Here is a 24,399-nt window from a genome sequence, read left to right on the forward strand (position 1 = left end):
GCCCTCCCGAGCATCGCGCCGCACCGGTACCGCGTACAGCCAGCTCCGCGCCGCCGGCCCTCCCGAGCACTGCGCCGCACCGGTACCGCGTACAGCCAGCTCCGTGCCGCCGGCCCTCCCGAGCATCGCGCCGCACCGGTACCGCGTACAGCCAGCTCCGTGCCGCCGGCCCTCCCGAGCATCGCGCCGCACTGGTACCGCGTACAGCCAGCTCCAGCCGTGGTGAGACCTTGGACTCAGACACATGGGAACCAGCAAGCTGGCAGCATAGCCGTGGGTAGAGGAAAGGAGAAGAAACTCCTTAGTCCTGACTGCCGGAGGGGCAGCGGGCACAGGCCTGTATGGTGATAGCCCTGGCATAACACTCACTCCTGTGGCGACGAGCATGGGCAAAGTCCCTCTTAAAACTCTCCTTTGCCGTGACGTCTACCAGCAACTTGTCAATGGTTATGGGGAGGCTGCTGGTGTGCTGAGCCCAGGGCCACTCATGCGGACCCATGTCCCCCGTTTCCTCATGCTCCCTCGTCTGTCCGTATCCAGCTATTGTCTCTCGGCTTACGCTGAGATCGGGGCAGGGATTGTCCGGCTATTCCTGCACCTACCGTACCGGAGCCCGGGTCGTGATCAGCACTCCGCTGATCTAGATCAGCCGCCCCGTAACTGCAGAGCCTGGCGGGAGCAGGGCTACAGGCTGCCAGTCTCTGCACCTGTCAAGGATCAAGGGATCCGGAGGTGGCAGGAAGGGCGCGCACGATCATCGCTCACAAAACCCACCTAGAACCTCGCTGAGGGGCAACTGCCCCCGGGGTCCCTTCCTCACACACACACACACGGGGCTGCGGCTGGCTTGCTCTGGCACTGGAAGGATCAGGGGGCAGCGTATTTACGCTCCGTCCAGGGCAGGAGAGGCCTTGGGGGACTGATCACCTATCTAAGCAGCATCAAGAGCAGGGCGCTATGCAGGAGACCCAGCTGAAGAACAGGGTGAGCCAAAGGAAGTCACTTCCCTTCCTGACATCCCTGGCCTGGCAACTTGCACATCTAGAGGGGAAGTTTTGCTACGAGCTGCCCTGGTTGCAGCAGGAATTGGTCTGGGGATGTGCTATACAGGAAGTCAGACAATCGCAGAGGGAGGGAAGGGGGCCAGCACGCATGCCTGTTGTGTAATACTGATGTTATCGGGTAGGCAGGGCCAGCAGCCCCTCTCCTCGGATCCATCGCCACCCTGCCTGGCACAGGTGTGAGGAAAGCATCTCCTGCGGCTGGCTGGGCTACAGTGCCCGATGCGGGCCCTGAGCCAGCTCTCTGCACCTGCACTCCCCGGCTGGTTGGGTCCTGCCCTACCGCGAAGGTAACAACAACGTCAAAGCCGCGGCGCTGACACGACAAGAGGGAGGGAAGTGAGTACGGCCCGGCCTGGAGAGCACGTGGACAAAGCTCCCAAGCTCTCAGGGCGAGCGCTTCCCACTGTGCTGTAGCGCATGCACGAGGGAGGATGCACGTGGAGGTGCCCGGAGCCCCTCGGAGCAGGGCAGGCTGAGGGAGCAGGAGGGCTGGGCTGGGGACTCTGCCCTCACGTACCAGGGTTGCTTTGGAAGGTTGGGAAATGTAGTGTGAGCGTCTGCGTGTGGCATTTACTGAAACACAATCCCTGGGCTGAATGGAACAGGAAAAACAACTCGGGAGAATATTCCAATGAGCTCCCACCACAGCACAAGCTCAGTGTCCTGCAAACTCCTCCGAGCAGCACGGGGAGGGATGGACTGAGAGCCAGAGGCAATAGAGAAAGCAGGGAGGCTCAGACAGACCGACCCACCCTCCAGAGAGGAGCAGGAAAGGGCCCCCAGCTGCCTTGTCTCCGAGGGACTGGAACAGGGCCAGGCCTCTGCGAGTTGTTCAGAGAATACACGCTGGGAGCAGCCCTGGACACAAAGCCGAGGTGCTGTCCAAGACTGGGAGCTGCAAGGAGACAGCTCGGTCTCCCTGCAGTGATCTGAGCAGGCAGCTCACGCTCGGAGCACAGAAGCGCAGCGCTGCTGAGGGCAGCCCATGCCAGCACCCAAAGCCATGTCTCACCAGGCCTGTGCCTCTACCCCCTGCAGGCGACAGCACCTACTGCACCAGCCCACTCTCTCAGCTCAACTCGCCCAGTTCTGGTTCTTTCTTCTGACCCAGGCAGTGTGTCTTGCGCTGGTAAACCTCTTCGCCACGTTTACGAGCCCTGCCCCAGGGAAGGCTGGAGGAGCAGGAGACGAGCTGTAAGCTTTGGTCTGCTCCAAGTGCCCCTTGTCCTGGGGTTAGTTACACTTCCTGGAACCAAGTTCTCGCACTGCAATCCAGAGCAAGACCCTGAGCCCTCTGGAAACGAATTACAGGGACCCCCAAGGCAAAGTGCAGTGACCCATCCACCTTCTCTGCCTCGGGTTCGTGACCTCTGCATGGCCTCCTCCCCAGCACCCAAATCAACCAGCACAAGAAGTGCAGCTGGCAGGAGGAGAAGAGTGGGGCCAGGTTATCCCGGACCAGTAGCCAGTCCATTTCTGCCCTGGGGCTCAGATCCAGAGCACACGCTGCCGCACAGCCCAGCCTGATGTATTCACATTACAGTACAGGAGGGAAAGGTTAGTTACATCCCCTCCCAAGTGCCCCCCTCTTCTGCACAGACACACAATAACTGAGGCCAGCTCTCTCCCCACCCAGCCTGGTTGCTTTGCTCAGTCTATTGCCAACTTCTCTGCAGAAGGTACAGAACCCAAATGTGCAAATACTGCATGCCAAAGTAACGGACACGCTCGTACCCCGCTGACAACAGCAATGGAGCAGCAGCGGCCCAGCCGCGTGGGAGCAGCCAGGAAATGAAGAAAGCGAAATGCCCGGGGAGGGGACGAGAAGTGAAGGTTTCCAGTCAGGTCACTCCCCTGCCCCTCGCCAGGGGGGTCCATCGTCAAGGAGTCATTAGCAGGGAACAAGACCAGGTGTGGAACATTAACACGGCTGTAGCTGGCTGCTGCTGAACACTGTGAAGCTTGGATCGCAACATGACCTCTGACCTCACTCAGAAAATAAATTATCCCTCTCCCCACATACAAATAAAGTATGACACTGTTGAGAAACCCTGGTACCGCTGAACAGAGATCCGCCTGCCCACGGCGCGGGGCCCGGCCGGCTCAGACCGAGGGCCGAACGCCCCTCGGCGCCAGGGGCCTGTCTGCCACGCCTCCAGGACACAAGCTGGCTCCTGGCTCCAGCTCAGGGTCAAGGCAGAGCCAGGGTGGAGCAACCAGCGGTGGAAAATGCAGCTGGATGAATGGCAGCTGCAGCTTCTATGCAGGAAGCCAGGGAAGTGCAGAAAAACAAACCCATGCTCAGCTCCCACCAGCAGCCCTGTGTGGAGACCAGCGGAGGCCATTGTCCTTTTCAATTCTAGCAGCACCAACAGGAGTACAGTCATGGCCGGAGTTGTTTTCCCAGGGCAAGGACTAAGGCCAGGAGCTGCGGACTGCGTGTGGGGCCAGGCTTCTGCTGGAGGGGGGCACAAGCCAGTCTCCGCTTTGTACTGTGATATTATTAGCATGATTCAACAAAGTTTCTTTTAAAAAATACTACTTGGTACATTCAGGCGGTGCTGCCCCGGCCAGCACCACTCCTGTTTGGCACTCTCTGCGTTGGGTCACTGACCTGTCTTCCTTTCTCGCCTCAGTCTTTCCTCTAATTCTAGACTCAAAAGTTCTATCTGCAGAGCTGAGATCAAGAAACCGCCCTCAGCCCCACTCCCAGTTCTCCCCTGCCAGCTCCATGAGGGATGCAGCAGGTGCAGCACTGGTGCAGACTGGAGATCCGGAAAGTCTCTCCCAGAGCACCTGTGCATTTCTTGTGTTTCCTTTGAGTGGGGATTCCTGTGTGGCTCTCCCACTGCCTGCTCCCTTAGCTGTAGCGTGCGTCTCTCGCCTCCCTCTGACGCGGGGTCTGGGACAACTCAGATTCCACTGGTGAGGTCGGTGATGACTCGGGCTTTCACCAGCTTCCGCAGGAACTCCTTCTCTCGCTGGATGTTGTGCGTCCAGGACTGAAAGGAAGAGACAAGAAGCGAGTCACTCTCCTGCCCAGTGTGCATGTGTGGGCCCCACGTTCACCTCCCGCCCGCAGCCGCCCTGAGCTCTGCCGCCACAATCTCTTCACGCCAGCACCTTCCAATACCAGCGAACACAGCCTTCCTCACCGACACACGTCCTGCCTTAGGCAGCAGCAAGGCAGACACCGCGCCGCGCCACGAACGCGTTCTGGATAGCCAGCCTGGGAAAGAGCCCGATTCCCTATGCAGCCGTCTCCACCACCGCCACGCAGCTGGAGGAGCTCCGTCCCCAGGGACAGGCCCAGGTGTTTAACGCCTGGTGTGCCTCTTCTCGGGGCATTTCCCCGCCATAGACAGAGACTGTCTCTCTGACAGCAAGGCCCAGGCGTGTGAGGATCCTGAGAGCCCGTCCCAGGGACAGAATAATGAGTACAGCAGAACCAGCCCAAGAGAGCCGGGGGCAGGGTGCTGCATGCTGGCTGGCTGGAGTTGGAGGACAGGGGGCTCTGGCAGAAGGGAGGTCCCTCAGAACACAGACACCTACCAGGAGCAGGGTCCAGGGAAGGCCTTGCAGACAGCCAAGTCCCCCTCTCTGACAAGAGCTTTGCAAAGCAACCGGCTAATTTAAAGCTAATCCTTCACTTTACAGGCTGCCAGTGCAGAGTGGATGAAACCTGATCCAGGCTTCCTCAAACAGCGGCTCTGCTGCAAAGGCAGGCCCGGGCTCCGGCCCCGTCAGGGGCTGTGCTGATGTCCCGTGGCCATGGGGAAAGGGACAATGCCTGCAGAGAAAAGCTGTTTCTGGCCTGAGTCCAACACATGCAGCTCTCAGGGACAGGGTGAGCCTGGAACAACATCAGGATTCCTAGCCACGTCCCCTGCTTCCACTCGCGGCCCTCAGCCAGAACAGCCTGCTCCGTACACGCGTGGCCAGGTCGGAAGGGTCAGCCAGGCATCCCGCTGGGGCTAGCAGGGTGCACAGCACAAGAGCTGTGCCTCGTCTCCCTCTGGTGTAGGAAGGATCCAGCCCAGAGGCCAGCTGAGGGGCCCTTCCGGAAGGGAGGGGGCAGGCACCCTGGGTTTGGTGCTCTAGCAAGCAATTGACAGACAGGAGGGCAGGTGATCTCACACACGCAGAGGAAGGATGCGTGGAGACCCAGCCTCAGGGCAGTGGTGGCTGCTGCCCCGGGGAGAGCCCAAGGCAGCTGGGCTGACCTCAGGGGAAAGCAGCACCTCCCAGCCCATGCTCCAAGCCCTCTCTGCTTTGGACAGAGGCTGTGTCGGGCAGCGGCTCTCACCAGCGCTGAGCTCATACAGGGTGGCCTGGCTTGGGGTTCACTGCTCTGGGGTGGGGTGTGTGCTCCAGGTCTGATGGCCGCTTTGGATCTTGGGGGTTAGCAATGAGGAATGGCCCAGAATGCCTCCAGGACAGTCACTGACCAAATGAACAATACATTCTAAGGAACGTGCCTTGTAAACTGAAACGGCTTCTCTGAGAACGGAGACCGCCAGCTCGGAGACCATCGTGGGGTTGTTCGTTCCCCCAGAAAACTCCTGGTGTTGGAACTGCTTGTGGCCTGTCTCCTGGGTCTCCCTCCAGAGAGGATCTGGCTGAGCAAGCAAGTGCCTGGAGACTCCCCTGGAGTTAACAGCACCACAGAGAAGTTAAGGGAACAGGCTACGCCCCACACACGCTCTCCTGCCCCCCCATCCGTCTCCAAACAACAGCTCCTTCTGCTCCCGCAAACCCTGCCCAGCACTCCAGGAGCAGCCAGACCGGGGCAAAGCCGGGACCCACACATGCCACACGGTGCACAGAGCTTCACAGTGGACAATTACAGAGTGACCTGCCACTGCGCTGCAGCCCAGAGCTTCCCTCCCGTCCTACCCCTGCAGTTTCACTGTCGGCCTCTGCACCCCAAGCCAGGCAGACAAGTCAGGCGGGGTGGGGGGGAACGACAGGTCTCCTGACTCCCAATCCAGTGCTCCAGCTACTATCTTACCCTTCCCCCCACACCCAGCGTTCACGTCCCCTCCTGCATCCTAGGGCACAGTCCTTCGGTGCTGCCTTCCTGCTCTCTTGGCCTCCTGAGCCCAGGGCCCGCGTCCTGTCATCTTTTCTTGTCCCCGGTTTCCATCCTGCCTGCTGCTTTCTTGGAGGGGGGAAGATGAAGTGGAGTCGTGCCCCAGAACTCAGCAGGTGAATGACGCTGAGCACTTCTGACGTGGTTATTATTGGCCAGGCAAAGAACCACTCTCTGCTCCTTCCCTGAGCCACAACTGGTGGGAGGATGAGGAATAGGAGCAGGGCCCAGGGACACCCCGCTGCCCCCGTCTCCCTTCCTGGCTCCTGGGGGCTTGGGGAACCAAACTCCTTCCAGGGCACAGTCTGAACACTCCCTAGAGCAGAGGTGGCCAACCTGAGCCCCAGAAGGAGCCAGAATTTACCAATGTACATTGCCAAAGAGCCACAGTAACACGTCAGCAGCCCCCCCATCAGCTCCCGTCCCGCCCACTGCTCCCAGTGCCTCCCACCCACCGGCAGCCCCGCTGATCAGCCCCTCCTTCTCCCTCCCCGCACCTCCTGATCAGCTGTTCCGTGGCGTGCAGGAGGCTCTGGGGGGGTGGAGCGAGGGCACGGCAGGCTCAGGGGAGGGGGCGGGAAGGGGTGGGGGGGGGCAGGGCCTGTGGCAGAGCCAGGGGTTGAGCAGTGAGCACCCCCCCGGCACATTGGAAAGTTGGCGCCTGTAGCTCCAGCCCCGGAGTCGGTGCCTAGACAAGGAGCCACATATTAACTTCTGAAGAGCCGCAGGTGGCTCCGGAGCCACAGGTTGGCCACTAGAGAACTAGAGCCTGGGCAGGAGCAGAGCCCCCCTCCCCCCCCGACTCACTCCCACTCCCCAGGCACGGGCAGGGTTTTCTGACCCCAAAGGTTCTGTGATCAGAGAGCAGCTGTGCAGACAAGGGACCGGCGCCTCTCACTGGCTCTCGACCTGGCTCCTTACGCCACGCCAGTCACACCGCTATGGACCAGCGTCTTGCGGCAAGGCACTCCTGGGGGCCCGCTGAGGCCTAGGCTCCAACAGCAGAGGTGTCCCCCAGCATGCACCAAGCCCTGCGCCCCCCCCCCAGCTCCCCGGCCCCCCCTCCCCCGCGCTCTCCCCCCCCCCCCGCGCCCTCCCCCCCCCCCCCCCCCCCCGCACAGCGCTCTGCCCACGCGGGCCTGCTCCTGAGGCACGTGTGTGTATTTTTGCACTAGGCAGCTGCAGCTCTTGTGGCACCTGTGTACCACGCCTCGCAGTTCAGTTCCACCCCGCCCAGCTCGGGAGTGATACGTCCTTTAGTCCCTTTCCCAAAGCCACCGCCACCGACTGACCCTTGGGGGCGGGCTCAGCAGCGGGGTCCAGGCCTGACTAGCGCCAATGCAAAGGGAACGGCGGGCAGCAGGCGACATTACCGCCACTGGCAGGGGCGACTGTAACGTCTCGGGGGCAGGGAATCCCGAGCTGTGACTGCCGGGGCCAGCGTGTGCTCACAGCGAGCCCTTTACGACACGTCTGCCATCGTGTGCAGCCACGGGGGCTCCTTGCTAGTCCTCACTGGGTAGGATGCGCAGCCCATTGGGGTGCAGCTGTTATGATGCACCCCCGTTCCCCTCTGATGAGGAGCTTCTGCTGAGCGTCCTGACTCTGTGCAATAATCCTCGCAAAATACACCCCCCACAGCCCACTGCCCGGCACCAGGCACAGACATCCCCCCCCCCGCCCCCCCCCCCCCCCCCCCCCCCGCCCCCCCCCAGACGCAGACACCCACTGCCCGGCACCAGGAGCACCCTCCCCCCCGCCCCGTTCCTCCCCAGAGGCAGACACCCCCAGTCCACTGCCCGGCACCAGGAGCAGACACTCCCTCTCCTGTCCTCACCAGGGGCAGACACTCTTCCCCCTCCCCGCCCCTCTCCCAGGGGCAGACACCCGTCTCCACTACAGCCAAACCTTGCAGAGGGGAAAATGAAATGCAAGACGCCCTTAAGAATCAAAGCCTCCGGAGCCCCTAGTTGAGTTAGAGAGCTCAGAGTCTGCACGGCCTCCGCCTCACGGCACACGAGGGCCCACCACAGAGGCAAGAGGGCACGCGGCGGCAGTACATGGGTCACTAAAAGCTGCTCCGGCTGTGACGCACTGAGCTAGCTGACCCTGTGCTGACTGGGGCAAGCTGTGACCAGTCTCCTGCCAACTAGTCCGAGCTCTCTTCCACACGGGTCTGACTGCCAGCGCTTCACCCAAGCAGCAGATATTTGTACAGCTGGGGAGAGTGAGGGACAGAGGAGGGAAGGGACCTGCTCACCCAGCTGGCCCATGGCAGAGCCAGGAGCAGAAGCTGGTTCCCAAAGCCCAGGCCAGCGCTGTCCACTGGGTCACACGGGCTCTGATGCAGAGCTCAACCGTATGTGCAACAACCTCCCTGGAATTGCCTCTCTCATCAGGTCGCCTCTGAAACGGCTAGTTTACCATCTCACTGGTGTCAGGCTGTGAGAAATGGTGCCCGAGGTGTGCATGGAGTGCTGGGGGGTTTGATTGGACTCGCTCCTCCCAGGCGTCTTCTTTCTTCACCGTCTAACACAACAGGAGAATCCAATGGGTTCGCTCACTACAGCCTGGCTGGGTCCCTCGGCATGCACAGAAACTGGAGAAGCAGCCAGCTCTGGCCAAGCCACACTCTCTGAAATGCCAGGCACTCCCACAGAGCACGCGTTACACTGGCACCTAGGGACGCCCTGTCCAGAGGCAACAGCAAAGTGGCGCTGGGATTCGAGTGCAAAGCCTCCCGGGCCAACCTCAGCCCTGGGGAAAGGCCAATGAAGGCAGGAGAGGGGCACTCTCTGACCACAGCTGAATCTGGCTCCCGGCGTTTAAGGAGCATTCCTGTAAGCCTGGCATGGCCAATGGCTACTTCTAGCAGCTCCGGCTGGCATCAAGAGGCCACATCACTGAGATCCCAGCCTGCGTGTGGAGCTGGTGGACTGGTGGCTGTGGGGCTACGACTACACCACTGGTGGCTGAATTTAAAGTCACAGCAGAAGAGATTCCCTCACAGTGAAGGGCTTTGACCCACACCAGGGCCGGCAATTCCAGAGCCTTCAACGTGGTGCGGCTCCACAAAGACTTTTCTCCACGGGACTCTTCTGCCCGGGTACAGGCAGGAGGGATGAGCCAAGTCTCCAGCACCAGCTCAGGTTACAGATTACAGGAGAGGGACTTACCCCTACTGACAGACCCAGCTTAGCCGGCACGTACAAATGAGTCCCACAGTGGGTGGGAGAAAGATGTGGGGTCAAACTTTCCGAAGTGCCTAAGAGACTTAGGCTCCTAAATCACTTTTTCAAATGATATTTAGGAGCCCAAGACGTTCAATGCCCTTGGGCTCCTCAGTCACGGGAGCGATTTGGAAAAGGTAACTTTTGGAAAAGGTAACTCCATTGTCCAGCCCGTACCACTTCCCCAGGGGCTGGTAGGGGAACCCTGGCCAGTTCTCTAGTTCAGGTTCCAGCTCAGGAACCCTCTAATCAGCAGTCATAGTCTGCTCTGTCTTAAACCCTGCTGCGTTTCCCCTGGGCCTTTTCCTACACTGTCCTCTCTCAGGCTTCTGCTCCAACATCCTTCTGGGTAAACCCTTCCTTCAGGGCCTGGATCCTCAGGGTTTCTACTCTCCCGCTGGCTTTCTTCCTGTCCCTCTCTAATGCCCAGAGAGCGAGCACAGTCTTCCTCACTGCAGCCCCTTTCTGCTGCCAACTTCCTGGCTTTATACCAGCCCCACTGTTCCTTCTCCGCTGGGCTCCATCATCATTCAGGGGCTGCTTAGGTCAACTAACTGCCCTCAGCTGTGGCCTATCTGGTTAACTGGCCCCTTCCCAGCCTCATGAACCCTTTCCAGGCTAGTGTGCGTGTGACACTATGCCTCATATTCTTCATAGAAATATTGTTATGATATACATATAGTATAACTAAGATGTGTTTTGTGCAAGATAAGTCATGTGAGATATCATTGGAAAGGTTATGATTTGCTGAATATGATTATCCTATTTGTATGCGTGTATAATTTCTGTACCTGAAGATAGAAATATTGACTATGTATCAATTACAAAAGTGTTTGCTCCTGGGGAATGCCCACCAGACAGAATGCAATTAGTCTGGATGGGCCATTAGGGAGAACAATAGGACTTTGAAGATGCTAATCTCCCACCTTCCCGAGAAGCATTTCCCGAGAAGCTAAGCCTTTGACCCATGCCTGCTTTGACACTGCAGGGTCATGTGATCATGTCACCTGGTACTGGACTCTCAAACCGAAGTGCTTCTGCCAGGGGAGCGGGCTCTCCTCCAGTCCAATTCCATCTCTATTGTCCACCTCCATTCTGACCTCCCAGTGCCTCCAATGTCTACAGCCTTGGGGTTATCCTTGACCCTGGACTTTCCTTTTCCTCCTACATCTCTACGGCTGCCTGCCAACACCTCTGCGGCATTGCTAGGTTCACATCAGACTCTGCTGAATGCTTTGTCCTGCCTAAATCACCTCTCCCCTATTTGCCAGCATGGTATTTTAGCTGGAGGTACTGAAACAGGGGAGGAAGTAGGATCTGAGCTCTGGTCTGTTGGGAAGAGATGGAATTTTCCCTCACAAATCATTTTCCTATCACAGAAACTACTAATGACTTCAACATCTTTAACAGTTTGGAGGCACAATTACTGTCTTGTAGAGAATAATGGTCAATTAATGTGACTGGAGACAGGAGATCTGGTTGTTTGTATTATACGTATTTTACTAGCCCCGCTCCTCGCACCAGCCCTAAGTCTCTCTCTCACTCGCTCTCCTAACTGGGTCCCCAGTTACATATGTGCTATCTTTACACTAGTGAGTAATCCTATTGAGTTCAATGGGGCTACTCGATGCCTAGAGCCAAACTCTGTGTGTTTGCAGGATGAGGGTTAAAGATGACCAGCAAAGGGGGTTTAAATCATTCGGTTTTGTGCCCTTTTTTTGCTTCTTATGGTTTGTATAAAAAGGTTTATTTTAAAAACCTTAAAAACTAAAAAGATTGGTTTTTAAATGATGCTTTGCACATTATAAAGAGGAACTGCTAACTCCTGCTCTCGCCCGGCTCTGCTGGAGTTGTGTATTGGCAGCACTCATTGGCGGTGGGGAGAAGGTATGAAATCCGTAACACAGCTGTCCCTTCTCCCTTGTTCATCAGGCAGTGACGTGAAAGAGAAGTTTAAAACTCTGTTTTTAAAAGGGTTTGTTTTTAAATGGCCTCTTCCCCTCTAGGACCTGCAGCTTCTGGTCTCTTGTGACATCCTAATTACTCTAGGTCTCCATTGCCATAGCGTCTTCTAGGCAATGCAAGACCTTAGGTTGAAAACCAAGCAGAATAAAATCGCCCCAGAAATCATTTGGGGCCACCTTTACCCAGCCTAGAGCAGCAAAAGGAGGGAACTCGCCCATTTCGCCCCCTTTTCAGGTTACCATTCATCCGTCTCCACTTCACCTTTCCAGCAGCCTCAAGGCCAGTGTGCCCATGGAGTTAGAGCCTCTTGTTCTTTGCCGTCTCCTTGAGATGGGGAGTTCTAGGAACAGGACTCAACCCTTCGCTCCAAGCACTGGGAAAGGTTTAATCCTGAGGTGCCCATGGGACTGCAGCAGGGGCAGTGGGGCATAGCAGCTGCCCATCACAGTCTTTGAGAGAGATGAGTTCTGATTACTCCCTCCCTACCTGGCAGTCTCCTCTCTGGGCTACCAGACAGCACATTTTACTCATGCCATTCCCATCAACAACGTTATCTTGGACTTGCTGCATCTCAAAACTTAGTTAAAGCTGCAGGGCAGCAGGGTAGAAGGACAGGGCAGAGTGCAACGTGAAAGAGCTAGTGGCAGACTCTGAGCTGCAATGGGCGGGGTGGGGGAGGGTTCTCTTCAATAACTAACTAAATGCTAACAGCACCTAGATCTTACATAGCACTTTTCACCTATTGCTACAAAGGAGGTCAGTAGCATCATCCCCATGCTCTGGAAACTCTGGCACAGGGAGGTGAAATGCCGACCCCAAGATCACGCAACAGGTCAGTGTCAGAGACAGGAAGAGACCCCAGTCCAATACTCGATCCAGTAGGCAACACTGCCTCTTGAGTAGTGCACTCATGTGCGGGCAAACCAGGTGTGACATTCTGTAGCTGGTGGGAGCGCCCTGGAACCCCCATATTCCTCGTTTTTATATAATCGTGATCTTACATATAAAGCATATGTGTATCAGTAATGCATATGAAGTTATGAGAATTGTGTTGTATGGTTGTCACTAAAACATGCTGTAAGCTGGGGAATCGGCCAGAGTCAGCTCCCCAGAGACAACAGCAAGGAAAGTAACCAACGCCCGGGCGGGTATCAAACAACCCATCAACAGCGATTGTCCAGCAAGGGAACTACAATGCGATGACTCACCTGCATGAGGCCCCACCAGGGGAATTGCTCAGTCTTGCCTGGGGACTTAGCAATGCTCACCAGACAGGCCTGGACTTGTGCTCCCCAAGCACATAGACTGAGGGTATAAAACTGAACACAGGGGCCCCATGTCTGGCCTTTCTCCTGCCCCCATCTATGCTGCAAACAACAAGGACACTGAAGACTTGAGACTCCAACAGATACTGCCCAGTCTAATAGGGTTGAGAGTTTAGACAGAGTGCTTAGATTTTATTTTATTTTGGTAACTAACTGACTTTTTGCCTATCACTTATAATCACTTAGAATCTATCTTTTGTGGTCAATAAATTTGTTTAACTGTTTATCTTTACCAGCGAATTTGCCTGAAGTGTGGGGCAAATCTGCTCAGGTTTGCAAAGGTTGGTCTATGTCCACGTTCCATTGATGAAGTGGTGAACCAATTAATAAAGTTATATTTATTCCTGAGGTGCAAGGCTGGGAGCTCGGGGGATTTGGCGGGTGCCTTTCTCTGGGTGATTCGTGAGTGGCTCTGGGAGCATTCAAGCAAGCTAGCTGGCTGGGGGCTCCACATGCAGTTGGGCTGAGTGATAACAGCACCTCGAGGGGTTTGCTGCTGGTCACTAGCAAGGCATTGTGAGAGACAGCCCAGGCAGGCAAGAATTAAGGGGGTACAGCAGTCCCACGGTCCCCAGGCTGCACCCCAGGGAACCTGTCACACCAGGAAACTGGACTGGTCTGGCAAAGCCAGGCTTTGTCCAAGTGCCACATCCCATCTGTCTCTGAAGCAATGCCCTCTGCTTCTCACCCTGCCCTAGGCTGCCCTGCGGAAGCTATCTCCTGAGCGACAAGGTATTGCAAGCGAGACAAATGTGGAATCTCCTCACTGCTGCCAGGCTGGGGTTGATGGGTTAAGCAGATCTGATGCCTTGTGGAGCCCTGGTGCCTTCCCCCCCTCTGCTGTGTTTTACATAAAGCAGCATCCACTGGGCACGTCAAAAACACAGCAACCGGCACCAGCAAAAGAGCCCAGACCCAGCCAGGGCCGGTGCAAGGAAGTTTCGTGCCCTAGGCGAAACTTCCACCTTGCGCTCCCCCTACCCCCCCCTCCCCGCGGCGCCCCCCCCCCCCCCCCCCCCCCCCCCCCCCCCCGAGGGCCCCCCCCCCGTGGGAGCTCCCCCCCAGGGAGCCATGCGGCAGCTCCCCACCCCAGCTCACCTCTGCTCCGCCTCTTCCCCGAGCACGCCGCCCCCGCTCTAATTCTCCTCCCAGGCTTGCGGCGCCAAACAGCTGATTGGCGCTGCAAGCCTGCAAGGCGGGAGAAGTGGAGCGGCGACCACGCGCTCGGGGAGGAACGCTGTAAAAAAAAAAAAAAAAAAATTGGGGGCACTGCTTTTTGGCGCTCCCAAAGCTTGGCGCCCTAAGCAACCGCCTAGTTTGCCTTAATGGTTACACCGGCCCTGGACCCTGCCAGCTACTGACCTCAGACAGCATGTGCCAGCTTGGACGCTCCCCTCTCTTGGTGCTACAGGGCACCCTAGAGCTGTGGGGCAATTACACAGGACACCACCAGTCATGCCAGGGATTCTTAGTTCCCACCCAGTCGCCCAGGACAGAAGAAGTTTGGCCACAGTCACTCAGAGATTGCTCACTGTCATTTCTTCACAGGCGTCAGTCCAGGGAGGGGAGGAGGGACTGCAGCAGCATGGTGAACACAAGGGCAGAGAGATGCCAGGACAGGCAGAAGGGCAGACACACCCCAGCTCACAGATCCCTGAACAATTCCTGAGCTTTCACCGTGGGCACAGCAGCCGTTCAATGTCCCTGATAAGGAAAGTGGTAGAAATTAGGGATAGACAAGATCTATGAGATCCATGCAAGTGCATCTCCTGGTGGGTCTGTGCATCTCACTCACCCAGGCATTGGTCAGTCTAATGTTAAATGCCTTTAGAGATTTTCTCTCTGCTCAGCTGCATCCCATATTCCCTCGTTAGAGCCCCTTGTACCATCTGGGTATCTTTGTCCAGTCTGATGGCAGCACGGGCATGAAGCTCAGCTGTATCAGTACAGGTTTGGTTCACCCTTCCTCCTAAGCAGCAGCTGGGTAAGATAAAATGGATCCGGGATTCCACACCCCAAGAAATCTCTTCCGCCAGGGAGAAGATCTCACAGTAAAAGATGGCTCATTCGAAGGACTCCCATTACTGTCTTGTTTGCAGTTGTGTTGCCAGCAGCTTTCATTTCTCTTACCTCAAAGTATATAACCTAGCAGTTCCCACTGTGCACACGCGATTCACTCCTGTGCTAGGTAGCTAACGTTCACTCCCTGGGTGTCCCTGCTGGTATATTTCTGTCCTACGCATAGAAACAGAACCTGAGGCCTCCGTCTAATCGAGAGGACGGTAGAGTCAAACAGGTGGCTTTAAACAATCGTTAAAATTGTACAACCTCATCAGTCATCACAGCACAAAACAGACCGTTCTTTCGGAGATCCCCCGGCCCAAACCCTACGCCCCCCTCTGACGTTGACCACCATTTCTTGCATGCCAGTGATAATCCATCAGCCAGGCTCTGTTCTCAGTCCATAAATCACCAGGCTAGACATCTACGCTGTATTCAAAGGAGTTTGTTCTTGCCTGCTGTTGAACCCTTCGGATAGCCAGATGCCTGGGGCAGCCCCACCCCCGCCCACGTTTGCTGATTTAAAACGCAGCGGATGGTTGCAGAGTTCAGATGGAAACACAGCGCTATTGTTTGCCCCTTTAAAGACAAAGGCAATGTTACGTTATGGATTCATTGGAGAGGTAGCTACTGCCTGCATGAGACAAAGCCAAAGCTGAGTGTCATCCGCACACGGACAGCTCTGCACCCAGGGCTAACAAGAAAGCGCCTGGCAGCATCTCACACTGGGAGCTCAGAGGCAAGCAGAGCCCTTGCCCGCTTATCTCGGCCAGAGGCGAACGAGGCCATGGAAGGGCAGCACCCTCTACACCCACCCAGGTCTGGATGGGAGTAAGTCAACAACATCCCATGTCCAGCTGTATCAAAGGCATCGGATAGCTCGAATGATGTCAGCATGGGCACTTGCTCTACCGCAGAACTAGGAGATCAGCACCACCAGTGCAGGCTTCAGGACAAAACCAGATGGGACCAGATGGACGGGGGTGACCACGTACCACCCATTTTAGTAGAATGAAGTTTCTTCTTTTTACCAACTACTGTAGAGCCCTGGTGGGCCCTTCTGCTGAGCAGGCCTAACTCCTCCCCCTTGACACCCTGTTTGGCGGGTCTTTACTTAAATGCATCTCCTGCAGGAAAAGATCAGTATTTTTTATATCCTAAGGGGGGAAGTCACCCCTGCGCAGAGGGGCCAAGAGACAGTCTCTGTACCACTACCTCAGAGGCTGGGCCCTGGCCTGCTCTTGTGCACAGGGCTGAACTTCACCTGATATTCCCCCATTGGTTTACTTACACCTCATGTTCCATGAACACATTTGTATTGTTTCAGTGGCTGTCACTGTCCACCCTGAATTCATTTCTCCATGAAGCAGAGGATTCTTTTGGTAACGTGATAGCAATGAAACCCTTGGCTAGAATTCTTACTATTGTGTTCTTGGTTTGAATGGCCAGTTTTATTCTTTTACAATTATTTCCCTCTTCCTCTCCTCCAGCCTCATTCTTCCCCATCTGTATATTTCCTGGGGATGTTCTGTCTCCCCTGCCCTTTATTAGTAAAAGTGGTTTGTGAGATTAAATATACATTCATGGGGCATTTTGGGAGCAACGGCGGGAACCCTGAATAGGCCTGAAAAGAAGGTAAAAATATGAGCTACTGCAAACTGTACTAATATCCAGTGCCAATGAGCTGATCACAAGGAAGGCAGAACAAGAAAGAACACCCCCCCCCCCCCGGCAAGGGGCCACTGATTGCTTCTCTGTTCTGCACAGCACTCACAGAGGCACCGGAGGGTAAAAAGTTGCTAGAAAGTTATTGGGGGAAAAAATTGTTCACTAAGAGATGAGCTGCTCAGGGCTTCTGTGTTTTGTAAGAATTAATAGAGGGAGATAGAACACAAATATCAGAAGCTGAGAGATAACGTCAGTAAGATTTGCAGGTCAATGCATGCTCTGCTGGGAACAAGCTCCGCGGGTACCAATAGGTGTGAGGGATGTAAATCCAAAATTATCCAACGGATACACTTATAGGCCACAGCTCCCAAGGGTGTAATCCACTGTCCAGAATGTATCCATCCCTTTCCCCCTTCTTCCACCAGGGTGCAGGATTTGGCTCCTCCCCCTAAAAACCCTCGGAAATAGCAGCAGGTGCAGCTCCTCAGCTCTGCCGATCAGCTGGTGATACCCATCCAGAGGTTCTGGGCCTCCCTCCTCCAGCTCCCACAAAGGGTACGTCTATACTTACCTCCGGGTCCGGCGGTAAGCAATCGATCTTCCAGGATCGATCCCGGAAGTGCTCGCCGTCGACGCCGGTACTCCTGCTCCGCGAGAGGGGTACGCGGAGTCGACGGGGGAGCCTGCCTGCCGTGTCTGGACCCGCGGTAAGTTCGAACTAAGGTACTTCGACTTCAGCTACGTTACGTATCTTAGTTCGAAGTGGGGGGTTAGTGTGGACCAGGCCCAAGTGATGGTGCAAGCAAATCCTGTATAGGGAACTGTTGCAGGATATCCCACATGTAGAGGGGTTCCCCCCGCAGGGCTCTCCCTCACAACTTGCATCTCCCTGCATCCTCCACAGGTCTGGAGACAGCATGCTGGAGGGGACTTCTGAGTGGGCAGGGGAGATGGGTAAACAGGATCTCCTACACACACACCCCTCCAGGGCACCCCCCCACCTCAGAGTACAATTCAGACCAGTGAGTTCCTGTTTGACCAGCTTAGAACAGAAGCCCCAGGGGCCCAGACTGGGTCTCTCTCTCTGTCTGCACAGTGACCTTCCAGCAATAACAGCAGCTCAGCAGTGTCCATGTCTTGCAATAGCTGCCATTAACAGAGATTGTATTACCAGAATGGGACCAGCCGGTCTGTTGTGCAGTTTGTTGGAAAAGAAGAATCAAAAATACCTCGAGAACTGCTAAGCCCCGTTGTAGCTGAGCTGCTGTTTATGCTGTGTAGCTTTGTTAGTTTGTTATTCCTTGGGGGCTGAAGAAGTCCTTTAAGCAATTATGGCTGAGACAGGGTTGGGAACTGACGTTTGCTGAACTGAGACAGCGTATTGTTCTAAATCAAGCTGTGAGAATTGGGGGGCATTTTCCAGTACCCCAGACAGTAGAAGTCTCTCAATAAACGGTAACTGGAGCAAGTGCATCTTTAGAGACATTTATTAGTTTTCTGAGACAGTCTAGTTTCTCCTGCTTTCAGTGTTGTAAGATGATTGTTTGCTAAGGCTCAGCTGGATCACCACCAAGACGAGTTTATTAGTTACATTTTTTTAATCTTTTAAAAATATTTGTATATGAAATGAAATCAAAATAACCCAGCTGTTTTATAATGGGATGAAAACGCTTCAGATTACCCCCCGGGCTGAGTCGAGGGAGAGAACATCCCCGAGCTGTGAAGATATTGGACGAGGTGGAGAGTGGAACCAGCGGGATCTCCAGGAGGAAATGCATGGGGATTGAGGGAGGGAATCCTGGCTTTTAAGGTGATGTTAATAGGGTAAGGCCAGGTCCTTCAGCGTTGGGCAGGTCACCAAAACCTTCTATATGACACCTTGCTGACTCCCCCCCTCAACAGGGTTTCTTCTTATTCAAAAATGCATCGTCTGGTCTCATGCAGAAAGCCGAGATGCACGACACCGTTACTGGTGCCATCCTGTTGCTTACTGCAGTAGCAGTGTGGGATGAGAAAGTGGCAGAGGAAAAAAAGGTCTAGAATGAGCCAACCCTGTCAAGAGCTCGGGAGCGCTGCAAACAAGGTTTGCTGAAAGCCTGCAAGCCGTTCCAAACAACATGGACCCAAAGTCCTAGCCAGAGCTGTTAGCAAAATAAATTGTGATTGAAACATGAGCCCCCTGGATGGTACTGCAGGTAAAGCTCTCACAGATCATACACAACCCTCCATGTCACCCCTAGGAGGAGACAATGCCCAGCAGCACCAAAATTCTGTGAAGGCCTGGGCTGCAAGGGACACCTTCGAATGGGGCACACTCTGTCCCCCAGCAGGAGTTTAAATGGACAGCCGAGCAGCAGCAGGCTTTCACTCTGAAGTTTCTCACACATGATCACATTTCCTTGTGAACTGAAGTGAATTCCACAGTCAGCCTCTCTTGCCTGCTGGAGAACTACGCAGCCCCAGGGAAGTCATTAACCAGAAGGCCTGTGCTCTGCTAGAGTTACCAGCAGCATTGGTGCTACACAAGAGGCAACCACAAAGCTCATCATCAGAAATATTCAAGATCACCAGAAACCATTGTGGAGATGGCTGGCCCTGGCTTCACCGTCCTACCAGCACAAAAGGGATGAGGAAAAACAGCCCTTTCTTAGCAGATCCTCAGCTGAGCTAACCTGCCTTAGCTCCATTAAAGTCAATCTGCCCCCTGTGTGGGGGGAAGCAAGCTCACCTCCGAGGAAACTCTCTGATGGAAATTAACTCCCAGGCCTTCAGGAGTTCTCACGAGCTGCCCCCTCGTGTTCTGCTGCTCAGGGATCCTTGCTGGGCAGCAAAACTGTCCTAAGGGGCACACGAGGAATGAGTTCAGTGGTTCCAAACCCAGACTTCTGCCCGCAGGGAACATACACAGAACTCTTGGATGGCCAAGAAACCACAGCATTCAGGTGTCCTCAGCCACGCCTCCTGGTGGCAGGACAATGTTCGTACAGCCATACAGGACACGGGAGGACACGATGCCAGGAGAAGCCTTCTGTGCACAGATAATGGTGCCTCCCTGGACATCGAGGGACCATGACACATTGTCCCATGAGGGAGCAGAGACCAAGCAAGTGTACACACTTGTTCAGACTGTGCTTCACCTCTTCTGCACAGCTCCATGCCACTCAGCGTTTCTACAGTGAAAAATTATCCCCCACCCCCAGCAGTGAGCCAACGAGTGTCTTTCCCTGGCCTTTTTGTGTAATCAGAACCAATTCCTTCGAGATGAGTCACTGGGCTTTCAGGGGTGTCCAGGGAGATGTCAAGTAGGCATCTCATGTAAATCAGTGACACACCTTGTGGTTGGGAAACACACACTGTAGCCCGCAGGCCTGTTCCCTTCCAGACACAGCACAATGAACAGTCGGTTTGATGGACATTCCCAAAGAGATTTTCTCTCTCGCTCACACGCTCACACACGGGCGGGAGAAAGTGTGTGTTTACGTTCTCTGTAAGAATAACAGTGGTTTCGGGGAGGAGCTCTAGCACCTTTCTGCAGCTGCTAACTGGCGCTTACACACTGTAAAGGTTTCACAGTCTTTTATGCTGGAAGAGACCTCCAGTGGGGGCTGTCCCAGGCCAGCCCCCCGCACCAGGGCCAAGCCCATCGTAGGGGATCCAGGCCATCCTCTGATATCCCCCACAGCTTTGAATCAGCCTCAGATTTGACCAGCACATGGTTTACTGCACCCTCCGAGTTGTTACGGACTATTTGGAATAGCACTAGGCCCAAACCAGAACCTGGCAGGAACTCTGGAACGGGGCTGCCACCCACTCACAGCACGCCTCCTTGTGTCTGGAAATGTCGCTGTCCCTGCATTGGGTTCTCCCTTCCTGCTCGCTCTGCAATAGCCTCTGTTCTGGTAACTTGGCCCTCTGACTCACCACAGAGTCCACCCCTTCTGGGGTTACAATGTGCACCAGGGAACCGTCCAAATGCTGTTTCCAGGCGGTGTTCAGCCCCTCCCTGGGCTCTGTGCCACTCTACCAGAGGCTGGTGGGGGAACCAGCTCACCTGCTACACCAGGTTCCAGCCCAGGGACCTAGAACCAGCAATCTAGGTCTGCTCAGTCCCAGTTTCCCTGGGCTCCTTCCTACCAAGCCTCTATCTTCTCTCGCCTTGTTCTGGGTTTACCACAGGAGCCGACTCTACTCCCTGTGGCTGCTTCAGCCCCTTCTAGTTCCTTGCCAGACTCCTTTCTCCAGGACAGCTCTGAGGGCTCTCTCTCCCCCGGACTTACTCCTTGTCCCTGATGACCTCCCTCATCCCAGGGACTGACTGCAGACCCCTTCCCCTGCTGCCCCTCTCTGCTCCCAGCTCCCTGGCTTTATATGCTGCCCCAGCTGAGCTTCCTTGTCAGGCCTCCATTAACCCCGTGATGGCCGGTGAGGGGTGGATACCCCATCACAACCCCACCTCCAATATCTCCCCACAACTCGTTATTACACCAAAGGGGTCCTTGTCGAGCCACACGCAGTCTCAGTTGGTATTGGTATTTAGCCCTCCCTTAGTGCTTTTCATTCTCAGATCTTAAAGCTCTTTGAAAGAGAGGGACACGGAGGTGCAGCGAATTGCCCCAGGTTGTATGGCAAGTTTGTGGCAGAGCAAAACGAGAAGCCAGGTCTCCAGACTGCAGTCCCTTGTCTTATCAATCCTGACTTCGTTTCAATGGCCGACTGGCAGAGAAAGGAGGGACAGGAAATTGTCTGTGGACTCATTTAATCCTGGGCTTTATGGCTCTGCCTTATGCACAACTCGGAGGAATTCAAGTTTCACTGGTACACTCCACCCACCCAGCACAACTACTTCAGGGGGTCAGCTCCCGGCTCTCCGGAGAGCCCGTTTTAGAGACACTCTGCCCAAGTCAGTTCAGAACAAACTAGGGAGGCTCTTCTCTGTGACACGCTGATAGTCCAGTAAAACGGACCTGACACTCGCTCCAGTATTAACACATTGCTACCCTCAGCTGTGTTCTACGAGCGACACACAAAGTCCCTCCCCCGCTCCCTACGCTAGATTCCCTCCCATTTCTGCAGCTCTCTGTCAAACTAAAAACAGTTAGTATACAACTGGCTTCAATACAGCAACCTGCATGAACTGCTCCTCCAGGTACGTGACGGGCTGGGACACAGGGGCAGTATGGGAAGGGCTAGGCCACAGAGGCCCACAGGCAGAGCCGAAATAAGTGCACTTGATGCTCTAGGTCTGTGGGATGAAGCCTCCGCGGGGACACAGTAGTGACTGGCAGAGACAAGTCTCACTTGGACCTCAGCTTAGGCTGTTAGTGCTAAGAGCAGCATTTCGCACAGGCTACCAACATGGCAGGTTGGGGAAAGCCTTCTGGTTGTGAACAACAGATTGGTATCTTCTCTGAATGCTGTCTTCACCCAACATCTACTATTCAGGTTTGGTCAACCCCAGCCTGTGAGTTCTTTGAGAGACGCTGCAGCAGGCACAATCCAGGCAACTGTCCCCTTCAGCGTCCAACTTTCTCCCCAGGTGACTAACAGGCACCAGCTACCATGACTATTAACATGAGAGGAAGAAATGCAATCCACCTGCCTCTCTTCAGATTCCACAATATCACAAACCATTTGTCATGGGGGCAGGCAAGGAGGCTCGTGGGGCATCAATTATTGATAGTTGGGAGCAGATGACTTTTCTTGTAGCAAGGAACTGAAACGTAAGAGGAACCTGTGTGTGAGGTGAGGATTAGACTGGCAGCCACATATCGAATAACCACACTTCAAACAGAACAGGACCCTATCTACCAAGATCAAATGTGAGCAGCTCATGGTCCTGCAGGGCTCTCACCAACAGCCCCAGCTTTGGAAACAAATCAAAATAAAAAGGGGATTCATGATGCTTTGATTAGTGATGAAATTACTAAGCAGCAGGTTTCAAACAAACAAAACGAAGTAGGGCTGTCAAGTGATAAAAAAATTAATTGCTATTAATCGCACTGTTAAACAATAATAGAATATCATTTATTTAAATATTTTTGGATGTTTTCTACATTTTCAAATATATTGATTTCAATTACAACACAGAATACAAAGTGTACAGTAAAAAGCGACTGTAAAAAAGGTTTTTGGTATAGGGTGGTGTTAACGTGACCGTCACTTATTTGTACCGTGGTGTCTAGGAAGTGGACCTCCCGTGTAGATTAGTCCAGGTTGAGGTTGATGGTGGGGTGGAAGCTGTTGAAATCGTGGTGGAATTCTTCCAGAGTCTCCTTCCCATGGGTCCATATGATGAAGATGTCATCAATGTAGCGTACGTACAGAAGGGGCGTGAGTGGACGAGAGCTGAGGAAGCATTGTTCCAGGTGAGCCATAAAAATGTTAGCATATTGTGGGGCCATGCGGGTGCCCATAGCGGTGCCACTGGTCTGGAGGTATATATTGTCACCAAATTTGAAATAATTGTGCGTGAGGATAAAGTCACAGAGCTCAGCAACCAGTTGTGCTGTGGCATTAAATATAAAGTGTACAGTGCTCACTTTATATTTATTTTTGATTACAAGTATTTGCACTGTAAAAAACAACAGAAATAGTATTTTTAAATTCACCAAATACAAGTACTGTAGTGCAATCTCTTTATCATTAAAGTTGAACTTACAAATGTAGAATTGTGTACCAAAAAAACTGCATTAAAAATAAAACAATGTAAAATTTTAGAGCCTGCAAGTCCACTCAGTCCTACTACTTGTTAAGCCAATTGCTAAGACAAACAAGTTTGTTTACATTTGCAGGAAATAATACTGCCCTGTTCTTGTTTACAATGTCACCTGAAAGTGAGAACAGGCGTTCGCATGGCACTGTTGTAGCCAGAATCGCAAGATATTTACGTGCCAGATGCACTAAAGATTCATGTGTCCCTCCATGCTTCAACCAGGGCCAGCTCCAGGGTTTTGGCTGCCCCAAGCAGCCAAACAAACAAAACAAAACAAAACAAAACAAAAAGCCGTGATCGCGATCTGCGGCGGCAATTCGGCGGGAGGTCCTTCGCTCCGAGCAGGAGTAAGGGACCGTTGGCCGAATTGCCGCCAAACAGCTGGACGTGCCGCCCCTCTCCGAAGTGGCCGCCCCAAGCACCTGCTTGGTAAGCTGGTGCCTGGAGCCAGCCCTGGCTTCAACCACCATTTCAGAGGACATGCGTCCATGCTCGATGAGAATCAAAAGCAAAGCGGACCAACACATGTTCATTTTCATTATCTGAGTCAGATGCCATCAGCACAAGGATGATTTTCTTTTTTGGTGGTTCGGGTTCTGTAGTTTCCACATTGGAGTGTTGCTCTTTTAAGACTTCTGAAAGCATGTTCCACACCTTGTCCCGCTCAGATTTTGGAAGGCACTTCAGATTCTTAAACCTTGGATCAAGTGCTGTATCTATCCTTAGAAATCTCACATTAGTACCTTATTTGATTTTGTCAAATCTGCAGTGAAAGTGTTCTTAAAGTGAACAACATGTCCTGGGTCATCATCCGAGACTGCTATAACATGAAATATATGGCAGAATGCGGGTAAAACAGAGCAGGGGACATACAATTCTCCCCCAAGGAGTTCAGTCACAAATTTAATTAACACATTTTTTTAACGAGCATCATCAGCATGGAAGCATGTCCTCTGGAATGGTGGCTGAAGCATGAAGGAGCATATGAATGTTTAGCATATCTGGCATGTAAATACCTTGCAATGCCATCTACAAAAGTGCCATGCAAACACCTGTTCTCACTTTCAGGTGACATTGTAAATAAGAAGCGGGCAGCATTATCTCCCATAAATGTAAACAAACTTGTTTGTCTTAGCGATTGGCTGAACAAGAAGTAGGACTGAGTGGACTTGTTTTACATTGTTTTGTTTCTGAGTGCAGTTATGTAACAAAACAAAATCTACATTTATAAATTGCACTTTCACAGCAAAGAGACTGTACTACAGTACTTGTATGAGGTGAA

The 24,399-nt window shown here is 54.0% G+C and overlaps 1 protein-coding gene across 4 annotated transcripts in view; it reads right to left on the reverse strand.

Annotated features, from left to right (window-relative positions):
* Nucleotides 1-20: 20 nt before the first annotated feature.
* Nucleotides 21-24,399, reverse strand: part of ST3GAL3 (ST3 beta-galactoside alpha-2,3-sialyltransferase 3) — a 333,313-nt gene continuing 308,934 nt past the window's right edge. For all 4 annotated transcript variants that reach the window (XM_026651916.1, XM_029911606.1, XM_026651917.2 and 1 more), the window contains one exon: nucleotides 21-4,066. In XM_026651916.1, the coding sequence (XP_026507701.1) occupies nucleotides 3,977-4,066 (90 nt within the window). In that variant the 3' untranslated portion in view covers nucleotides 21-3,976. The remainder of the gene's footprint in view (nucleotides 4,067-24,399) is intronic.

The sequence above is a fragment of the Terrapene carolina genome, unplaced genomic scaffold, assembly GCF_002925995.2.
Source record: "Terrapene carolina triunguis isolate 2854851 unplaced genomic scaffold, T_m_triunguis-2.0 Scaffold110, whole genome shotgun sequence".
In the NCBI taxonomy this organism is placed as follows: domain Eukaryota; kingdom Metazoa; phylum Chordata; order Testudines; family Emydidae; genus Terrapene; species Terrapene triunguis.